The following is a 22,634-nucleotide window of genomic DNA, read 5'->3' as shown; positions in this document are numbered from 1 at the left end:
GTCGCCAAGTGCTAGCCCGCTTCTTCCTTCCCTTTTCTTGTACATTGCTTGAAAGGCGTTTCACTGTTATAAAAGTATATAGCAATGGCCATTTCCATTCTGTGTATCAGATGTTTCATTGTTGTATCTGCTTGTTTGTGAAGGGAGTTCAGTAACCTCACAAATACAGGGTGTAAAAGCCAATATAAAGCCGGGCGTGTTGGCGCACGCTTGTCATCCCCGCGCTTGGGAGGTGGAGACAGGAGGATCGCGCAGGTTCGAAGCCAGCCGCGTGCGCTGGCTTAGGAGACCCTGTTTCCAAATAAAAAAATATAAAATAAAATAGGTCTGGGAGTGTAGCCCGGAGGTAGAAGGGCTTCCAGGAACCCCAGTACCACCAAAAAAAAAAAAAAAAAGTCAATATAAGCCTAAATCCAGTGACATCAGAGTTTATGTGATATTACCTTTCACCTAGATTGAAAGCGCTTTCAAACTTGAACTTCAAAAAGTCGTGTGTTAACCAGTATTTCATAGCTGAGAGCATTCTAGAGGAGGGAGTTCTGACTCGCGGTTTCAGAGCTGCAGTCCATGGCCGAGCCCAGAGCACGTGGGTGTCGGAGTGAGTGGTGGGGAAGCTGCCCAGGTGTCGGCAGGGGCGGGGAGCATCCGGAGCCCGTGCTCTCTGCCCCAGCCACTCCCCTGCCCAGTTGGCAGTGCTACCATGCCCTGGCCTCGGTCCCTAGCAACACAGACGACAAGGAAGGAGATTTAAACTGGAAGCCTTGGGGAGCCGTGGTTCTTGCGCTGGGTAGATGGGAGAGGAGGGCATGTTGCAGTTTAGGTCTGGGCGTCCTGCAGGACCCCCAGTGCTGCGGTGCTTAGCTGTTTCGCAGTGGTCTACGTTGTATACTTGCTGAGCCTCGACTGAATCTGCGATCCTCCTGTGTCAGCTTCCCAAGCACTGGGATTACAAGCCTGCTCCTCTGCAGCCAGCCCAGTTCCAATTTCTAGAGTAATTCGGCTTCAAAGAGCAACTAGAGGGAAATGTGCCTTATGAGCGTGTGTATGCAAAAGTAATGTGTTCCTGACATAACTGTAGAATAAAAAGAGGACAGCCAGCTATTTTCTATTTAAATTTTGTGTGGGGGATGGGGGACTGGTGATTAAACCTAGGGGTGTTCTACCTATACCCCCAGCCCTATTTTATTTTTTTATTTTGAAATAGGGTTCTCACTTAGTTGCTGACGCTGGCCTTGAACCTGCGATTCTCCTGTCTCAACCTTCCAGAGAAGGGATTACAGGCATGTGCCTCCTCCCATTTATGTAAATCTTTATTATTTATTTATTTATTTATTTATTTATTTATTTTTTGGTGGTACTGGGGTTCCTGGAAGCCCTTCTACCTCCGGGCTACACTCCCAGACCTATTTTTTGCTTTTTTTATTTTTGGAAACAGGGTCTCTTAAGCCAGGATGGCTGGCTTCGAACCTGCGCGATCCTCCTGTCTCCGCCTCCCAAGCGCGGGGATGACAAGCGTGCCACCGCGCCTGACTGGTGTATGTACGTAAATCATTTTAAAGCCATCGAACCTTCGCGGAGCGTGGTGCTGCAGGTAGGGACGACTGAGGCAGGGTGATTGAAAAGTCAACTCGGTGAGATGTTCGGCAGCTTAGACCCTCTCACAGCACCAACTTTAGAAAGGTCGGGGTAGAAGGTAGTATCTCCAATTTCTTATTACATTTCAAAGTATTTTAGATGGAATGGGTTAAATAAAATATTGACGTTTTCCTTTTTAGCGTTTTAATAAGGATCCTCAAAGTCTTTAAATTGTATGCATGGTGGTTCACATTTTATTTCTGCTGGATAGTGCTGGTATGCATAATTAGTAATGTCAAATGGATTCTATGCTTTAAGATTTACCAAGAATTAGACAACCCGGCATATCTGTATCTGCTATTAGTGTTTTATTTTGGTACTGGGAATTGAACCCAGGATGTTCTACCTCTGAGCAACATCCCCGGCTCATTGGCTCATTTTTATTTCTTATTTTGAAACAGGGTTTCACTAGGTTGCTGAGGTCCTCCCTAAGTTGTTGAGGCTGGCCTCATACCTGCAGTCCTCCTGTCTCAGCCTCCCAAGCACTGGGAGTGTAGGTGTGTGCCATCCCACCTTGCTTTTTTTTTTTTTTTTTTTTTTTTTATTGGTGTACTGTATTCATCCATCATAGTGGGATACAAAAAATCTTTTGTAGACATACATGCACCCATTGCCCAGTCAGCCCCGACCCGATCCCCACCCCGTTCCCTCCCCATCCCTCCTTCCCATGCTTGGCTTAGTGGTTGACATCTAGTATTATAGCAATTTATCCAAAATTAAAAATGATAATCTCACGTAACAGTTTCATTTGTCTGATACCAAGCTTTTGATAACTTAAAGATAACATTTCAATATTTCTTTTTGCTTTCTTTCTTACCAGAGAATATTTTTTTTCTATTTTTTTTTAGGTGAAACTATCATATATTTATATATTTATTTTTCAGAAAAAAATCTATCCTAATATGGAATATGGATTCTAGATACCCAAAACGATCTTGAAAAAGAACAAAGCTAGAAGATATATATTTTCTGATTTCAAACCATATAAAGCTACAATAATTGAAACAGTGTAGTACTGTTCTAAAGGCAGATATATAAACCATTGGAGTTAAATACAAGCCTAGAGCTAAATTCTTCCCTATATTATCAAGTTATTTTTGACAAGGTTTCCACGAACATTTGGTGGTGGAAATAATAATCTTTTAAGTAAATATTTTTGAAAAATAATAATTACATGGAAAGGAATAAAATTGGACTCATACCTAATCCCATATACAAGTATTAACTCAAAATAGATAAAAGACTTAAATAAAAATCTTAAGACTATAAACTTTTAGAAGAAAATCTGGGTCATAAAACCTCACAACATTGAAATTGGCAGTGATTTATTGGATATGATTTCAATGGCACAGGCCACAGAAGAGTATACAAACTCCCTAAAAAATAAAAAAATATTGTATATCCAAAGATAATGTAAAAGTTACTAATAGAATTGGATAAAATATTTCCAAATGCTATATCTGAAGGTATATTAATATTCCAACTAGAAATCCTAAAAATTAACAACAATAAAGGCAAACAATACACTTTAGAGATAGGTAAAAGACTAACATAAATAATGAATCTCCACAGATAACCAATCTTAGTTGTTTGTTGGATGGAAAATCTTGTTTCTCTGGTTCTGGTGTGTGTTACCTATTTCTTCTTTGTAGTTAATCTCTGAGTATTTTCTGTAGCGCTGCTTTTGAAGACATAAATTCCTTTAGTTTCTGTTTGTCGTGGAAGCTTCTTATTTTTCCATCTAATTTGATAGAAAGTATGGCTAGGTAGGAAATTTTTGGCTGGAAGTTATTTTCTTTCAGAGTTTGGAATATGTTAGTCCAAGCCCTTCTGGCTCTCATGACTTGGTTTGGGAAGTCTGGAGTGATTCTAATTGGTTTGCCTCTGAATGTCACTTGGCCCTTTGTTTTTGTTGCCTTTAAGATTCTCTGCTTGGCTTCCACATTGGTCATTTTGACAATTATGTGGTGTGGGGATCCTCTTCTCCGATCCTGTCTAAAGGGAGTTCTATAAGTTTCCTGGACCTGTGTATCGACCTCTTGCTCTATGTTTGGAAAATTTTCTGCTATTACTTCCTTGACGAGATTGTTGATCCCTTTGGTTTCACCTTCTTTTCCCTCCTCTATTCCAATTATTCTTAGGTTAGCTCTCTTAAAATGGGCCCATATTTCTTCAATGTCAGATTCCTGCTGTTGGATATTTTTTTCTAGATTAGAAACTATGCGCTCATTTTTGGATTGCTCATCTTCTAAGAGCGAGATTCTGTTCTCCATGTGGTCTAATCGGTTGTTTGTGCTTTGAATTGAGGCCTTTACTTCATTAATTGCATCCTTTATCTCTTTTTGGCTCTCTCTGAATTCTTTTCGAAACATCTCTATTTGTACAGTTATTTTCCTGATTTGATCTTCTAGAAATCTCTGATTTTCTGTTTTATTGGGTTCTGATGTTGTGGGGTTATGGTCATTCATTGCTCCATTGTTATTCCTCTTTCCCATGATTTCGGAAGTTTGTGCCTTCTCTGGGTTCTTCCCTTGGGTCACTATGACTTCACTTAAGGTGCTCTGGATCTCGAGTCTGTGGTATCTCAGTCACCACTCTTCCTTTACTGGGTTGTATCACAGAGTCTCCGACCCAGGGAGTTGATAGAGGCTGCTTTAGATTATGGGGGGTGCCATTTGGGCGTTCTCCTATGGTGTGATATCTCTGCCACCGCCACTCCCCCACTGGGTCAAGTCCCAGGAAGTACAGTACTGGGATTTCTCCTCTGTGGCCCGCAATTTGACTCACTGTTGTTGAGTACGCAGATAGAGCTGTAGTGGACTCGGTGAATTTGCTGCTGCTGCCGCTGGTGGCAATATGGTGCCACTGCCACGCCCTTGGCTATGAGGCTGGCGTATTTCTTCTCTGGTTTTGAGCTCCGCTCTGAGTCCCTGCAGGGTGTGCTGAGCCCAGCCCCTGGGAGCTTTAGATGCTCCCTGCGCTGAGAAACCTGCCGAATCCCGCCCGGCTGATCCACAGCGGCTCACCTCGGCTCGCTGCCCGCCGCTCCTCTCTGGAGCCTGGTGGACTGTTGAGTGTGTTGGTCTGTAGCCGTAGCCGTCTGGTGAACTCGCCGCTGCTGCCGGCAGTAAGGCGCTGCGGCTGCGTCCTCGGGCGTGAGGTTGGCGTATCTTTTCTGTGGCTCTGAGCTTCGTTCTGAGTCCCCCTCCTCTCTGGGGCTGGCGCTGCAAGGAAAGATGGTGCTTGCCGTTCCACTCCACAGCTCCGGCCGCAGCCCTCTTTTTCTCTGTCCCTTTTAATTACATTTTTTGTTTCTCTGCTGATGGTGTTTTCTGGCTATGAAAGGCGCTGATTTTGTGGTAATAGAGATTGGTTGTTAGCGGGGCTCTTAAGCCCCGCTTTTCTCGGTCGCCATCTTCCCGGAAGTCCCCACTTTGCTTTTTAGTGTTTTATTTCTTCTAAAGATTAAAGCTCACCTACTTAGACAGTTGTCATAATAAAGACATCTATTTAAACACTTGACCCTCTGTTGCTCGGGCTTGCAGAAGTCTGTGGTTGAGCAACAGTGCACACTTGGGGCTCCTTGGATGTCCCCCGTGGCCTGGCGTTGCTGGTGGAGGTGTCCGAGAGCATATTGGGAGGAGAGGCAAGAGACGCAGTGGCTTTAACGTGGCACTCACTTGAGTGCAGGGCAAGTGGAGCTTCGTGGAGCAGAAGACACGTGGATTCTTTACAGTAGTTCTTAAATGCTTCAATAAAATAATTTGAAACAATTTTAGTTTTTAAAAATGGTGTTTCTAAGTGTGTGTGTGTGTGTGTGTGTGTGTGTGTGTGTGTGTCACTTGGGATTGTACCCAGTGCTGTTCCACCTGAGCTACACCCTCACACCTATTTTATTTTTTATTTTGAAACAGGGTCTCACTAACTTGGTGAGGCTGACCTCAAATTTGCAATCCTCCAGTCTCAGCCTCTTAAGTACTAGGTTTACAAGTGTGAGCCACCACATCCAACTTGATGAGTAACTTTTTTTTTTTTTTTGCAGGTCTGGGGATGGAACCCAGGGGCATTCAACTTCCGAGCTACACTCCCTGCCCTATTTTTTATTCTTTTTTTGAAACCGGGTCTCACTGAGTTGTAGAGGGCCTCACTAAGTAGCCGAGGCTGTCCGCGAACTGTCATCCTCCAGTCTCAGCCTCCCGAATTCTGGGATTACAAGCATGCGCCCCCACGCCTGGCTTTGATGATTAACTTTTAAGATATTTTAAAAGTAAAAACTAAAATTAAGCTTTATATGCATAAAAACTGTTAATAAAGCCATGCAATATGCCTGTTTAGAGAAAGTATGAGTAATTCATCTGATTATTTGTGTGTGTGTGTGTGTGTGTGTGTGTGTGTGTGTGTGTGTGTGTGTTTTTACTGGAGATTAAACCCTGGGGCTTTCTACCTCTGAGCCATACCCCCAGCCCTGTTCTATGTTTTATTGATTGATTAATTGAATTGAGAAGGAAAAGGAAATGTATTGATTTTTCTAGCAAATCAGAGCAAGCAGTAGCCTTAGCGTTCAGGAACAAGTCCTGGATTCTCCTGTGTTTTATTTATTTATTTATTTATTTTGGTGGTACTGGCAATGGAACCCAGGGGCCTTCTACCTCCGGGCTATCCTCCCAGACCTATTTTACATATATATATATATATATATTTTATTTGGAAACAGGGTCTCTTAAGCCAGTGGAGTCTGGCTTTGAACCTGCACGATCCTCCTGTCTCGGCCTCCCAAGTGCGGAGATTACAAGCATGCGCCACCATGCCTGGCTCCTATGGTTTATTTTTAAAAAGGGTCTTACTGAGCCGGGCGTGGTGGTGCACGCCTGTAATCCCAGCACTTGGGAGGTTGAGACAGGAGGACCGCGCAGGTTCGAAGCCAGCCTCAGCTACTTAGTGGGGCCCTCTGCAACTTAGTGAGACCCTGTTTCCAAGTAAAGTATAAAATGGGTCTGGGAGCATAGCCCGGAAGTAGAAAGCCTCTGGGTTCCACCCCCAGTACCACCAAAAATAAATAAATAAATAAATAAATAAATAAATAAATAAATAAATAAATAAATAAATAAATGGGTCTTACTAAGTTATTGAGGTTGCAATCCTCCTGTCTCAGCCTCTCAATTACTAAGGTTACAGGCATGTGCCTCCACACCTCGCTTTATATTATTCGAAATGAGTTAAAGGATTAAAGTCTGGAAAATGAACCATAAATGAGTTTATAGTTGGCTTTTAAAACATGAGATGCCTATACCAAGCATGTGTGTTAAAAGTCGTAAAACTAGTTTAAAATGTGCTGCTGCTGTTTGCTTCGCCTGTAGGGTCTGTCCTTGTTCTCTGGGCACCTCTTAGCGGGGGTTGCTCTGTGCTGGTTGGTGTCCAGCAGCCAGGGGAGATGATGTGCCCACACTAGAAAGCTGCATTGCGTTCTGGTTTGCCTCTGACTCCGTTTAGTAGCAGAGCAGCCAAGGCGGAGGTGAGGGCAGTGTTGGAGCTGGCTGCTCCAGGCTTCTCTGTTTGGTGTACTCTTGTGCGTAGAGCTCTGCATACATCTCAGTGTTATCTTGCAGACCCTTCCGCTGAGGAGCTGAGAAGGCTGATGGCCCTGCATGGAGGGCAGTACCACGTGTACTACTCCAGGTCCAAAACCACGCATGTCATCGCGACCAACCTGCCACACGCCAAGGTCAAAGAGCTGCGGGGAGAGAAGGTGATCCGGCCGGAGTGGATCGTGGAGAGGTGAGCTCGCTGTCGGTGCAGAGTTACTGTGCGCTCTGACGTTGGAGGGCTGTTGTACCGCCTCACACCTGGCAGGCTGCACAATCACGTCGTAAGCAGCACTACTGTCTAACGTATTCAAGTAGCCTGGTGTTTGCGTCATATTAAAGTCAGTGTGCTGCCTTCCATCCTTGTGACAGAAGTACATGAGCGAATGAACTTAGAGCAGGAAAGGCTTTCGAGGCCCATGGCCTGTACATGGGATGAGGCGGGTCAGGGTGGCAGGGTTTGTGGCGGAGGACGCTAGTCACGTCATCACAGCCAGGAAGCAGAGGTGCCGAAGGGCCCGTGAGGGCGTGCCTCCAGTCACCTAACTTTCTTCCTCTAGGCCTTACCTCATTTTTTTTTGGGGGGGGGGGTCTGGGGATGGAACCCAGGGGCATTTGATCTCCGAGCCACACCCCCTGCCCTGTTTTTTATTCTTTATTTTGAGACAGGGTCTCACTAAGTTGCAGAGGGCCTCACTGATAGCTGAGGCTGTTTGTGAACCACAGTCCTCTGGTCTCAGCCTCCCAAATGCTGGGATTACAAGCGTGTGCCACCACGCCCGGCTTTAGGCCTTACCTCTTAATGCCGCCACCAACTCTGAACAGAATCAAGTTGAGGATCAAGCCTTCCAACACATGGGCCTTGCAGGACATTCTAGATCCAAGCTGCAGCCGGCCTCAGTCCAGGAGCAGGAGCCTGCTCAAGCAGCAGCAGGGAGCAGTTATGGGAGGGAGGGAGCTAAGCGTGTTACTCATTCAGCAGACACTCAGTACCTGTTGTGGGTAGGCAGGGTATAAGTGTGTGGGAAACATCAGTGAGTAAAACAAGCGTCCCTCTGCCCTTGAGAGCTTGTATTCTGTGGGGAAGGACATGAAACTTAGAGTAAATTGTGTATTTCTCTTGCCCTTCCCTTCTTACATGAGATGATATGGACCCGGAGTGGGGGAGGACGGTGCAGTGTTAGTGTTACTGACTTTTCCCTAGTGCCGGCGTCAAGCCCAGGGGTGAGCATTCTACGCAAATGCTCCACCACTCAATCACATCTCCAGGTCTGCTCTTCTTTTTTTAATTAACTTCCAGCGTGTGGTACTAGGGATTGAACCCGGGGACATTCTACCTCTGAGCTCTGCCCCAGCTCTTTTTTATGTTTTATTTTGACAAAGGGTCTAAGTTACTGCACATTGGCCTTGAACCTGCGATCCTCCTATCTCAGCCTCACAAGTACTGGGATTACAGGCATGTGCCACAGTGCCAGGCTTAACGTGTGTGTGTGTGTGCGTGTGCGTGTGTGTGTGTGTGTGTGTGTAATACTGGGGCTTTATCTCTGAGCTACACCCCAGCCTTATTTTTTATTTGGAAACGGGATCTTGCGAGGTAGCTGAGGGTCTCACTAAGTTGCTGAGGCTGTCAGCAAACCTGTGATCCTCCTGTCTCAGCCTCCCAAGTAGTGGGATTACAGATGTGCGTCACCATGCCCAGTTTAACATCATTTCTTTGCTGTTCATGTGGGAATGATCAAATGTAAATCAGTGGTGGCCATTCATATTAACTTTCTAAGTTTAAATATATCATCTGGAACCTCAGGGGACTGAGCCAAAACATAAATGATGTCTCTTGAAATGACGCGTAGATATGAGTATATTAGATTTAAGAACGATAGAAATGAAGATGCTGTGGATCAGAATTGAAATTTGAGAGAGTGGTCAGAATTTATACTGGGATGCTAATGAAATAAACTCGGAAACCATCCTTTGCGATGGTCCCAGCTGTTTTTCTAATTGTAGCTTTCCCTAACTCCAGCACCTTCCATGAACTTACTCCATAGTCGCAGGATTGCTGGTTCCTACAGGTAATGCTGTGCCTGCTCAGGTTCAGTGAGACACGACAGAAGGGAAGGCTGCTTGCGCAGGAGAAGTGCTGGGTTTGTACCCAGCTCTGCGGTGCTTGGCCCAGGGTCTGCGGTGGCTTGGGGACTTGAAGTAGCCAGTCAGAACCTGGTTTCTTCGTTTGTAAGAGGCTGATATACCTGCTGTGGTTGTGTGAGAAGTAGAAATCATTTCTGCAGCCAGGTGTGGTGGCATGTGCAGGTTCAAGGATAGCCTCATCAGAATACCAAAACTCTCAGCAACTTAGCAAGACCCTGTTTCAAAACAAAAAATAGGGCTGAAGGGTTCTCTTGGAGGTAGAATGCCCCTGGGTTCAATCTCCAGTACCACATAAAGAAAAGAAATCATGTGTGCAAAGTACTTAGCACAGTGCCTGCCTGACACAGCTTAGAGGTGAAACGTGGGGGAGATATTATTGATTTTATTCTGTAAACATTAGCCATTTCAGAAAGTAAATTTCAGAAGTTCAAAAGTGCTTCAGCTACTTCTAGAAAGCCGTTTATCTTGCAGACTAAAGGTTTTTTAAACCTGGGGAGATGAGAGCTAAGAGCTGGAGTTGGTGGCCCTGCCATTCCTCTTCTTGCTCTGTCTTGGGGTCAGCTGCTATGGCCTTCCTGGAGGACCGACCTGGCTTCTCCTTGTGCTGTTCTCGAGGGTCTCAGCGTGAGAAGCCAGGTCTGCATCACTCCCGAGTGGGGCTGTGGTACACAGACAGTGCTGTGGCCCTATGGGGCTGGTGCTTGGGCAGGACCTAAATATTTGGTTTTGCAAGAATGGAGGGAGGATACCCTTGGGCAGTGAGGAAGTGGGGGGATAAGGGTATTTGCTGGGTCAGACTTGATTTGCTTAGAAAGTGGTTACACCTGCTCATGCTGAGTGCAGTCAGGGAGACAGTAAGATAAAAAATAGCAAGAAATAATAGAAATAAATAAAATAGAAAAGCAGTGGAGATACTTAGAAGTTTTAGAGTTGGATTACATTTTAGTTTAGAGCTTTGTTTAACCATCTGTTTTCGTGTAACTGGGAATGACTGACGTCGTGGTTATGTGGCCTCTGGAATGCGGCTATTTGACAAAAGCACAAGTAATGTGTACATCTGTGTTTGAGGAGGCAGAGCCAGAGCAGATTTGGGTTAGGGTTCTTGACTCCTTTGGGGAGTTTTCCGTTTAATTGATGTTTATAATAGATGGATATTCTTGTGTAGAAATGGATCAGTATGGGCATATATTTTAATACATAAAATAAACCAAGTGGGTGTAGTGGCGTATGCCTATAATCCCAGTACTTGGGAGTCTGAAACAGGATAATCACAGGTTCAAGGACAGCCTCAGCAAGTAGTGAGGCACTCATCAGCCTAGTGAGACCCTGTTTCAAAATAAAAATAAAATAGGACTGGAGTGTAGCTCAGAGGTAGAATGTCCCCGAGTGCCATCTTCAGAACCACAAAAATTAATTACTAAATACCAAGAGTCTGCTGTGTCATTTTAGCATAGACTCCTTTTGGTTAAATCATAGTCCTGTTTTCTTTCACATTCTAGTCCCAATATTGTCTATCTTTTCTCAGCGGTGCTTTGATGAGATTTTGTAAACGTTAAAATTTAAGCATATTAGTGGATTACACTATTTTCTTGTATAATAAATTTTTGTTTTCATTTGAGTGGTTTAAAAGGCACCTATAACCTAGTCAGGTGTGGTGGTGCAGGCTTGTAATCCCAGTACTTGGGAGGCGTGACAGCAGGATCATAGGTTAGGTCATAGGATCATTGCAGCCAGCCTCAAGTACTTTGGCCATTTGCAACTTAGTGAGACCCTGTTTCAAAATAAAGAATAAAAAATAGGGCTGGGAATGTAGCTCAGAGGTAGAATGCCCCTGGGTTCAATCTACAGTACCACAAGAGGGGAAGAAAAGGAACTGTAACTTGTAGGTTTTGCTTTCACTAAAACTCCCTAATGTAGCATGACTGTAGGGCCCTGGCTTCTAAGAGCGAGGGGTTCTTCGGTGAGAAGCCAGTGTGCAGTAGCTTAAGGTATGCAGGTACTTGACTAGAACTTTTGTCTTAAAGATCTTACATTTGTATATAATACAGATTACTGGTTTTCACACTTTGGTCAGACTTTTCTTGAGACAACTCTGCGTTGAAAGCTGAAGTGTAAAGACGCCGTGGCGACTTCCCTGCACACCCATAAAGGCTGAGCTGTGCTGAGGGTGCACAGCTTAAGGCCACTGTCCTGCATCGCTGCAGGTGATTTGGTTTTTGTTGCTCGTATTTTGAGTAAGTTCTTGTGTGGGAAGTGTTTGGTTTGCCTGTGGATGAGTCTGAGTTGAGAGGTGATGTTCAGATGACTTGTTCATCACTTACTTAGTGTCCCAGGTGGCAGCCACGTGGGGCTTGCTGGAGACGCCTTCCAGAGCTCGTGCCTTTGCCTGAGACGCCCACTGCATGCTGAGTCAGCTCCCATGGGTTAGCACTGGTTCTGGTTACACCCAGTGTAAACTTTAGTGTGTGTATGCAAGTTGGTGGTAGTCTCTCTCGTGACTTTTTTTCCCCATTTCTCTTTTTATTGTTGTTGTTTGTTTGTTTGTTTTATTCATAATTGTTGATTATTCATAGAATAATCGCATGATTCTAGTTTTTGGTGTAAATTTGGCTTTAAAAAAATCCTTGATGAGCCAGGGGTGGTGGCGCACGCTGGTAATCCCCGCGCTTGGGAGGTGGAGACAGGAGGATTGCACAGGTTTGAAGCCAGCCTTGCTGGCTTAAGAGACCCTGTTTCCAAATAAAATATAAAAAACAGGTCTGGTAGTGTAGCCCGGAGGTAGAGGGCTCCATCCTCAGTACCACCCCCCCCAAAAAAAAAAATCCTCAAGGTCGTTTACATTTTTCTCTGACAGCACTGGAAAATTATGCTAAAATTATTTTACTAAGCCAGGTGCTATGGCACACACTTTGGGAGAATGAGAAGGAGAATCACAAGTTTGAGGCCAGCCTCAACAACTTAGCGAGACCCTGTTTCAAAAGTAAAACGGGCTGAGGGTTTCACCCAGTGGTCTAGCGCCTCTGGCTTTAACCCTCAGTAAACCCCAGCCCCAGAGGTTTTACTAGGCTAGCTAACCAGTGCATACATTTCAGACCATTTCTCAGAATATGTATATTCAATTTTCAGGGACTAAAGAACACAGAGCTTAGTTTGAGTAACTATGGTGAAAACACATCATCTAGACTGTACAGAAAAAGGGCAAGAAGTCATGAGCATGTTCATGCTGTTTACTCTGAGTCCATGAGGTCTTGTGAGTGACTGGAAGGTTGATGGTATGATAAGAGGCAAAAAACAGATAGCCCTTTTCTTTGCACATAATTAGATCCTTTCTTGCCTTAAACCCAATTTTGAAAAGAAAAAAAGAAGAAAGCTATGTGACTAGATATGAAGGAAGTATAGGGATATTAGCTGCCCCCCCCAAGAGAATGGCTGGGACATTGACTAGAATTTTATTTATTTATTTATTTAATATTATTATTATTATGGTAGTACTGGGGATGGAACCCAGGGGCCTTCTACCTCCGGGCTACACTCCCAGACCTATTTTCTATACTTTTATTTAGAAACAGGGTCTCTTAAGCCAGCTGAGACTGGCTTCGAACCTGCGCGTGATACTCCTGTCTCAGGGCGGGGATTACAAGTGTGCGCCACCACGCCCAGCTTGACTAGAATTTTAAAACATTTGATTTGCAGAATTATTTCATATAGAAAACCATGATTACAGACCATAAGAGAAAGTAGGATATAGAAAACAACATAGTGGGTTTGGGAGTTTTGGGTATCTTTTTCTTTCTTTCTTTTGTGGTTCTGGGGATTGAAACCAGGACTTCTTCACTAAGCTGTATCTCTAGCCCCTTATATCTTAAATTTTGAAAACTTTTCTAGAATGCGTGGATAACTACCAGTGCAAAGTCACTGGCAGTTAATAGAAATAGGATATGATTCAGAGAGCTGTTAGGTACAAGTTTTGTTTTAGGAGATGACGTCACCTGTGCTGAGGGGCAAAGCGAAGATTAAGACTTCTCAGAATAGATGGATATTCCACTTGCAGTGAATCTGTCTAATCTAGTATAGAATGTAAATTCTTTTGCACATATCAGAATATAGTTTAGCCAGGCGTGGTGGCGCACACTTGTAATCTCAGTACTTGAGAGGCTAAGACAGCAGGAGCATTCTACCTCTGAGCTACACCCCTGGCTCTGTTTTTATTCTTTCTTTCTTTCTTTTTTATTTTTTAATTTATTTTCTGCGTGTGTGTGTGTGTGTGTGTGTGTGTGTGTGTGTGTGTGGTACTGGGGGTGGAACCCAGAGGCTTTCTACTTCCGGGCTATACTCCTATATTTTATTTGGAAACAGGGTCTCACTAAGTTGCTGAGAGCCTCACTAAGTAGCTGAGGCTGGCTCTGAACCTGTGTGATCCTCCTGTCTCAGCCTCCCGAGCGCGGAGATTACAAGCGTGCGCCACCACGCCCGGCTCACCCGCCCTTTCTTTCTTTCTTTCTTTCTTTCTTTCTTTCTTTCTTTCTTTCTTTCTTTCTAGGGTCTGGGGGTGGAACCCAGGGGCATTCGACCTCCGAGCTACATCCCCTGCCCTATTTTTTATTCTTTATTTTGAAACCGGGTCTCACTGAGTTGCAGAGGGCCTCACTAAGTAGCTGAGGCTGTCCGCGAACTGCGATTCTCAGGTCTCAGTCTACCGAATGCTGGATTACAAGCGTGCGCTACCACGCCCGGCTTTATTCTTTATTTTGAAACAGGGTCTCACTGAGTTGTGGAGGGCCTCACTAAGTAGCTGAGGCTGCCTACAACCGCGATCCTCCGGTCTCACCTCCTAAGCACTGAGATTCCAAGTGTGCCCCACCGTGCCCAGTGAAGCTTTTTTACTTAATCAGCTTTCTGTTTTTTAAGTTTAAATTTTCCTTCTTTTCTGTAAGGAGAATAGTAGGAAACATAGCTCCAGCTGCTCTGTGCTCAACAAGCAAGGAAATTGGTGTCAGAAATTCCTGAGAAATTTTTTTCCTGAGGAAAAAAGTATACTTTCATGTAATTTTTTTATTATCTGAAGATAGATAATTGAAGATAATTATGAGTATCCAAATTATATAGAGTGATCTGAGTTTCCTATTAAAGGGTTTCCCTGGCGTCACCACAGTGCATCGGGCTTTATTTCCTAAGTATCTCAAAGGCTGTCTTGCTTAAGACCTGCTGTTCAGGTCGGCTGTGTGATTTTATAACCATCTCCATGGACTGACTTCTGCAGGCCCAGGCCTTCTGCTGGCCACGTGGCTCTGTTAGTTGGACAAGGCTCTGTGCCCCGAGTGCTGCTGTGTCGGCCACGGAGCACTGTCGTGAGCTTCTCGCCCACACGTTGGCCCAAGGGTGGAGAGGCGAGCGGGCTCCGTTGGATTTTACCCAGTGTGCAGAGCGGAGTGCTGGAGTGGTTTCACTCACTGTTTAGCCCTTGGGATAGCCAGCGATGCGGAAGTGGGTGGAGAGTGAGTTAGGGTTCAGTCTAGGTATTATGCCCCTCTGCTCCTTGGGTGCAGAGAGCCAGTGAGTGAGCTAGGTGATGCTGTAGGGAGATGGACGTATCTACTCTGCCAGTTGGCACCGTTTAAGGAGAAAAATTGGTTCAATAAAGAACAAAAGTAAAGTAATAAATGGTCTAAGTTTAGGATTGTGATTTTAGCATTTGAATAGCCTGAAGTTTTTACTTAGTGTGATAATTCATTAGGAAAATGAAAATTGAAAGTGTTTGACTTAATCTGTTTCTCACTGTCATGATTAGTAGTTTAGCATGTGGATACAATTGAAGGTACAATCAGCAGAATATTGCACATTCTATGATTACATAGCAATATAGTCCATTAGACAGTTCCAGCTTTAGAATGTGGCATCAGTGTCCCTTCCTGTATTCACAGTTGTTGACTCCATTGTGTGTGGTGGTACTGGGGGTTGAAACCAGGGGATATTCTACTTCCAAACTACACTGCCAGTCCCTTTTAAGTATTTGTATTATATTGATTTATTTATTTAGATACTGGTGATTGAACCCAGGGTTGTTCTACCTCTGAGCTATACCCCCAGCCTATTTTTTTTTTTTTTTAATTTGAAACAGGGTCTCACTAAATTGCTGAGATTGGCCTCAAACATGTGATTTTTTTTTTTTTTTTTTTTTTTTTTTTGGTGGTACTGGGGTTCCTAGAAACCCTTCTACCTCCGGGCTATACTCCCAGACCTATTTTTATAGTTCTATTTGGAAACAGGGTCTCTTAAGCCAGCGAGGCTGGCTTCGAACCTGCGCGATCCTCCTGTCTCCGCCTCCCAAGCACGGGGATTACAAGCGTGCCCACCACGCCCGGCTGTGATCCTTTTTCTCATTCTCTCAACTACTGGGATTACGGATGTACTCTACCACACCCAGCTTTTTTTTTTTTAACAGGGTTTAAGTTGCTGAGTTTGGCTTCAACCTGTGATCATTCTGTCTCAACCTTCCAAACACTGAGATTACAGGTGTGCACCTTTATGTCCAACTTAAAAACTAGACATCTACAAATTTTTTCCTAATAATTAACATCTTGCCTGTTCAAAATTTGTATGTTTGCATAAGTATATTAGTGGGTTATTTTAAAATTTGAAGTGAAAACTATTTTAAAAGATACTACAACCTCAAATAACTTATTAGCAAGCAAAAAACAGTTTAAAGCATCCGAGTCCAGTTAGTGTTAGTTCTGATGTGGGAAGGAGCGCCACACTCAGTGTCAGCCGTGGTGCTCCGTGCTTGGTGCCTGGTGAGCACTTATAGTTGGACATTTGTGGCAGCTTCTGCCCTCTTAGGACTCGTATCTTAAGATATTTCTTACTAAAAATAGTGTAAATTGTTTGTGTATGGTGGCACACGCCTGTAATTCTTGCACTTGGGTGGCTGAGACAGGAGGATCGCAGGTTCAAGGCCAACCTCAGCAACTCAGTGAGACCCTATTTCAAAATAAATAAAATAGGACTGGGGCTGTAATTCACAGGTAGAAGGCCGCCGCCTTTGATTCCCTGTAACCCACGCACATGCACATAGTTGGTCTTTACCTGCTCTGTTTTAGCTCTAGCTTTTCACATCTAGTAGTCATTAATATGAGTGGGAGGCATTGAGAAGGCTCCTTCAGCTTGTTCAGGTGTGGGGCAGATCTGAGCAGGTCTTACTCTAAGTCTCAGGCATGAATGAAGAAGGTTAGATGCGACGGTGCCGCCAGTGCCTGGCACGTTTCTCACCTCTGGTTTGCTGGCTGTGTGTTTGTAAGGCTCCGACCTTTGGTGTCGATGGGGAGAATGTCGCGTTCTGTGTGTATGATCGTACTGTCTCAAAAGCATCAGACAGGGAGGAGGAGTGAAGTTCCTACTTGTGCTTTTCCTAAACAGATAACTCATTGCTGATGAAATACTTTTGCTTTTAAGAACGTAGGTTTTTCTTGAAGCTCGTTTCCCCACACATGGGATCCTGACTCGTTGTTGCTTTCCTGTTGCAGCGTCAAGGCCGGACGGCTCCTGTCATGCGTTCCCTACCAGCTGTACAGCAAGCCAGCCGGTGCGCAGAAAAGTCTCGGCTTTACCCCCGTGTGCAGGCCCGAGGAGCCCACGCCAGGCCCGAGCCATGTAGCCAGACAGCTCAGCAACAGGGTGTAAGTCATCTGCTTTGGGGAACGGCGGAGCTGGTGCTGCGTGGCGAGCGTGGTCCTGCTCTGCCCAGCACGGAGACGAGCGCGGGCCTGGCCACTTTCTGCAGAAACGTGAGGATGTGAGCAGATGTCCCCGACTGTCTTTGTGGTGAAGTCTTCATAAGTAAGGTGTAGCCAGAGTCTCGTGTTAAACGAGGGTATCTTAAACTCTTTGTGAGACTCCCCCAGATTTCACAAGAGGGGTGTTCCCCACAAGCAGCTTGCCGTGGTGTCAGCACTCTCGGGCAGGAACGGCGGGCGTGCAGTGTGCTGCTGCCAGTGTCACCCAGAGGAAGACGATAGAGGAAGGCTTTAGGTTTCTAGTGTGCCTGAGAAGTTAAAAATTCATAATGGTGTTCTTAAGTAAGCAAATCTTTTATACCCCTGGATGTCTAGACGGTGGTCCTGTTTTAAAATCAGGAGTGAATCTAGACTATTTCATGTGGCTGATTTTTTAAAATATGTTCATTAAAGCTTTAACGGCAGTGATCCTGAGTAAATGGCTTCACAGTTCATTGGTGTGTTGCCTTCCCTCGGTTCCTATCAGCCATCTCCTTGTTTATGAAATTGCTTGCTTTGGGAGCTGGATTTTTCCCAGAAGATCAGGAGTCTGACCTGGAGGCCCCAGCAGCACTGCTTTCACTCGCCAGCTGGCTCAGCTTGATGTTCCCTAACAGGTGGTTTTTTTTATTTTTTTATTTTTGGTGGTACTGGGGGTGGAACCCAGGGGCTTTTCTCCCTCTGGGCTCTACTCCCAGGTGTATGTTATGTTTTATTTGGAAACAAGGTCTCAGTAGCTGAGGCTGGCTTCAAACCTGTGTGATCCTCCTGTCTCCGCCTCCCAAGCGCGGGGATTACAAGCGTGCGCCACCGCGCCCGGCTCCTAACAGTGTTTAAGAGCCGGTCAAGGAGTGAGCCACATGGTGATAGAAACTTCACACAGAACACGCTCCTTTCTCACAGCCTGCATCGATAAAAGTAAAAATTAGGTGTGTTTTTTCAAATTTTTCTTTGTTGACAGCTTTAGGAAGAATTCATGTAGTAGATTTTACTTTATTTGTTGTATTGCTTAACAGATACAGCTACCTGTGATATTTTAGTATAGCTACTTTGCAAATGTTGATTTGTGTAGTCTAGGAAGCTAATAAGAAAGGAATATATTAACTGCATTTTCTTGCCAATAGAGTCTTCTGTTGCATCTGTTGCTACTACTCATGTAAAGAATCGTAATGGTTTTGATAGAGCAAACTAGGTAAAGGCTCTCCTGACGGCCGTTTCCTTGGCTGGGGAGGTGCGTTCAGTTTCTAACGGAGCGCTCTGCGTTTCTTGGAAGTGCTTCGACGTGGCTCTGCCTCCTGGCTTGCTCTCACCTTGGCAGGCGGGCGCTGTCTGTCAAGCGATGCGCGGATTTTCTTCTCCTCTCTGAATTGCTTCTGTTGTGGTGGTATGTCTACTTAGCTCTGGCTATGGTACTCCAGAGATGCCTCGCCAGAGCCAGCCCAGAGATGGTGGTGGGTCTCGAGTTGTCAGACTGTGGTGACCGCTGAGCCGCGCAGGGAGGAGGATAAGGGACTCTAGGCAAAACCTGGAAACGTGGTCCTCTCAGCCTGTGCCCTGGTCTCTCAGGCACCGTCCATCTGGACCCTGAACACGTAGTAGAATGGTTAATGCTCGATCTCTCTCTCTCTCTCTCTCCCTCCCTCCCTCCTTCCTCTCCCTCTCTCTCTCCTCCACCTCCAATACTGGGGATTGAACTGGGGGCATTCTACCTCTTATCTACACCTCCAGCCCTGTTTTTTTGATATTTTGTTTTTGTTTTGCAGTACTGGGGGTGGAACCCAGGGGCATTCTACCTCCGAGCTACACCCCCAGCCCTATTTTTTATTCTTTATTTTGGAACAGGGTCTCACTGAGTTGCAAAGGGCTTCACTAAGTAGCTGAGGTTGTCTGCGCACCACGAGCCTCCGGTCTCCGCCTCCTGGGTGCTGGGATTGCAAGTGTGCCCACCACGCCTGGCTCTATTTTTATTTTTTGTTTTGAAATGCTCTCACTTGGTTGCTGAGGCTGAACTGAACCTGCTTTCTTGTCTCAGCACCATATGAAGATTTTAGGTGTGCACCACCGCACCCAGCAAGTTTCTGCTGTATAAGCCAGAATTTGTTTATTTTACTTGGATAATTTTCGTAGTAAGTCCAAATGAGTTTTGTCTCACAGAGCATTACTAAGCAAAATCCAGAGAAACCGGAGTGGGATTTTAGCAGATTTCATCGTAGAGTCCATTTATAAACTGGTCATCATGAAACTTGGTCCAGGTGGACTTGGACCATCCTGACATCTACCATTTTACGTGTGTGCGTGTGCGCAAGTGCATGGGCTTGCGCTGCTGGGGATTGAACAGTCTGCCTTCAAGCTACATCCCCAGCCTGATTCTTTACTTTGAAACAGTGTCTCACTAAGTTGCAGAGGGCCTCACTCACCAAGTAGCTGAGGTTGGCCAGGAATCAGTATGCTCCTGTCTCAGCCTCCCAAGTACCAGGATTACACGTGTGGGCCACTATATCCAGCCCATCCTGGCATCTAATTATACTTTTTCTTAAAAATAAAATGACATTTCCCTTGTGACTAGGGCAAGCATTTTGTGTGTGTGTGTGCGCGCGCGCGCGCGTGTGCATGTACGTGTGTAATTTTTACCGAATTACCCTACACATTGACCCGATTGCTATTTTTTAGTCTAGTTGCACATTTGGCCCTCCCTGTGGGTTAGTTAATACAGCCAGCTTTGGCTTGTGTGAAACTTGCCTCAGAATGGTAACCCTCATGTCTTCACATAATGTGTGGACAGTGACTAACATAAAACTAAATGTAAAACCAGGAACAATAACTCGTGAAGTTTCTGTTCACTTTTGTGGAAGTTATTTATACTATACTAATTTAGCACATATTTAAGCTGGGCTTGGCGGTGCGTGCTTATAATCCCAGAGGCTGAGATAGGTGGATTGCAGCTTCAGATCCAGCCTCAGCAACTTAGTGAGGCTCTCAGCAATTTAATGAGACCTTGTTTTCAAATAAAAAATAAAAATAGGTCTAGGGGTGTAGCCTGGAGGTAAAACTCCCTTGAGTCCATCCCCAGTGTGACCAACAGCAACAAAATGCTCCTGACTATGCTTCAGAACTAGATGTTTAAAATTCATGGATTCTAATCTTTTGTGGGGAAAGTAGTTGAAAACAGTTTCCTTTATTTGGACATGAATTATCTTTTGATGGAAAACAAAGTAAAAAGCTTGTTGATTAATTTTTTCTGCTGGTACTGGGAATTGAGCCCAAGAGTATTCTATCACTGAGCTACACCCCCAGCCCTTTTGGTTTTTGTTTTTAAACAGAGTCTCACTAAGTTACAGAACACTGACCTCAAACCTGAGATCCTCCTGTCTCAGCCTCCCAAGTACTAAGATTATAGGTGTGTAGCACCACGCCTGGCAGCTTTTGAGTTTTTAAGGGGGAAATAGTGAAATAGGTTATTAAGAAAATGTTTAAATGAAAATATTGTTTATCCTTAAAGCCAGACATTATTAACTTAAATAATTTTTTCCCTGCTTTAGAAATCACCTAATTAAGAAAATTGAGACAGAAAGTGAAGTCAAAGTTAATGGAGTGAACAGCTGGAGTGAAGAAGATACGAGTAGTGATTTTAGTTTTGTGGATCTGGAGCAGACCCTTCCTGGAAGGAAGCAAAATGGAGTTCCTCATCCCAGGAGCAGCGCCACCATTTTTAATGGACACACGCACAGCGCTAATGGTGCCTTAAAGACACAGGACTGCTTGGTGCCCGTGGCCAGCAGTGCTGCCAGCAGGCTCTCTCCAGACTCTGCCCAGGAGGAGAAGGTAGAGAGGAGCAGCAGCGATGTCAGAGAGCGCACCTGGCCGCAGCCGCCACAGAGTGCCACGAGCCCACGCAGGACTCCTTCCTTCCCACCATCTTTGCACAGCCACCCGAGAGTCAACGGTGCTCACCATTCCGCTGTTCAGGGGCCTTCACGCACACAAAGCACTTCTTCAGGACCGACTCTGAGCCAGGCTGCACCCGCAGTGCCACCCAGACCCGCAGACTGCAGCTTTATTTCGGACTTCTATTCTCGCTCAAGACTGCATCACATATCGACCTGGAAGTGTGAATTGACTGAGTTTGTCAGTACCCTACAAAGACAGAGTAGTGGTGTCTTTCCAGGAAGGGAAAAGTTAAAAAAAATGAAAGCAGGCAGGTCTGCCCTTGTTGTAGCTGACACAGGTACCTAGATGCTTACTAAAATTGCTTTCTTAAGAAGTAGTTATGCGTGATCGTTTTGTTCTTACCTGGCGTGGAGGGTGCGATTGGCGCCAGGTTCTCAAGAGCAAAGGTCTTTGGGGTTGCCAGGTTATGAGAGCGACCGTAAGTGTCACCATTACAGAGAGCTCGCCTACTTGGTAAAGTACGTGTTTAAATTAGCTTGCTTGTGGCTGACTGGAGATTACCAGGATACACGGTTGAGATTCTGAGCATTTCATTCTTCATGTAGACCTACCTTATCTGTTGTCAAAGTTTTGAACTGTGTAAATACAATGCGCTTTATATCCAATGCTTAAATTCCTGTAAGCATGAAATTGATATCGTAAAAGTAATTGTTAACTTTTAGAAGCTTGCATCGTAATGATCTTCAAATGATTAAATAACTTTGCTGATGTAACTGCTGTGATCATAGTGGTATAGTGAGATGAAGTCTTCGCATGTAGGTAGCTTGCTTGTGTTTGTTTACGGCCTTCTTGGTCGCAGGTGCTGTTGGGCAGTCCTTCGTGGTGCTGCGTTTGAGGCGGTGTGCTTTGGATGTATTCAGAGATTCAGAGGTTATCTGATATCAGCCTTTCCCTTACAGCTGGGGCGCCGAGGCACAGAGAGCCGCTCAGGGTCCTGTCTTAGAAAGCTGCAGGGCTTCTCCATGGGCTTTCTAATTGTACTGCCTGGTATATTCCTGCATGCTCTTAGTCAGAAATGCTTTGTTATTGATGAACTCTTAGAATGTTGCAGGTCTATTAGATTATCCTTAACATTTTATCTTGGCCTTGTGACTTGAAGGGTCTTTAATTTTGAAAGCTTCCAAGAACTATTAAGAACTAGGTCCATGAGTGGGAATAAAAAACAGGTTCTATAATATAGGAAGGCATTTGGTAGACACTTGGTTTATGCGTTCTCTACTCCTTCATGTTTGATTGTTTAAAACCTTTAGTTTGAGTTGTTGGCACTTTATATTATGCCTTTATAGAGCAGAATTGTAAGATTTACTTTATAATGACTTCTGGCAGTAGCATGGAGGGTACACTGAGGTGCGTGGTTCTTGAGAGAGTTCAGGAGCTCCGCCTGAGCCCAGTTCTGGCGATGCCGTCCAGTGCCGCTGCAGGACCGCGGGCAAAGCTCTGCCTCTCCGAACCTTGGCTTCCTCTCTGCAGGGGAGTGACAGGAATGGATGTTTTCTTCAGGGGATTGTCGGCTTAAGAAAGATAGCATAAACGCAGATTCTGTATCCTGCATGTA

At 44.9% G+C, this 22,634-nt stretch overlaps 1 protein-coding gene across 2 annotated transcripts in view; it reads left to right on the top strand.

The window, feature by feature from the left end:
- REV1 (REV1 DNA directed polymerase) overlaps window positions 1-22,634 on the top strand; it is a gene marked incomplete at both ends in the record, with an annotated part of 52,424 nt that overhangs the window by 4,738 nt on the left and 25,052 nt on the right. For both annotated transcript variants that reach the window (XM_080711525.1, XM_080711524.1), the window contains 3 exons: window positions 7,242-7,410; window positions 16,883-17,035; window positions 20,671-21,356. In XM_080711525.1, the coding sequence (XP_080567651.1) occupies window positions 7,242-7,410; window positions 16,883-17,035; window positions 20,671-21,356 (1,008 nt within the window). The remainder of the gene's footprint in view (window positions 1-7,241; window positions 7,411-16,882; window positions 17,036-20,670; window positions 21,357-22,634) is intronic.

Source organism: Muscardinus avellanarius, assembly GCF_963383645.1.
Source record: "Muscardinus avellanarius genome assembly, chromosome: 15".
Classification (NCBI taxonomy): Eukaryota; Metazoa; Chordata; class Mammalia; order Rodentia; family Gliridae; genus Muscardinus; species Muscardinus avellanarius.
Note: the sequence above shows the minus strand (reverse complement) of the source record. Positions and strands in the feature narration are given on the sequence as shown.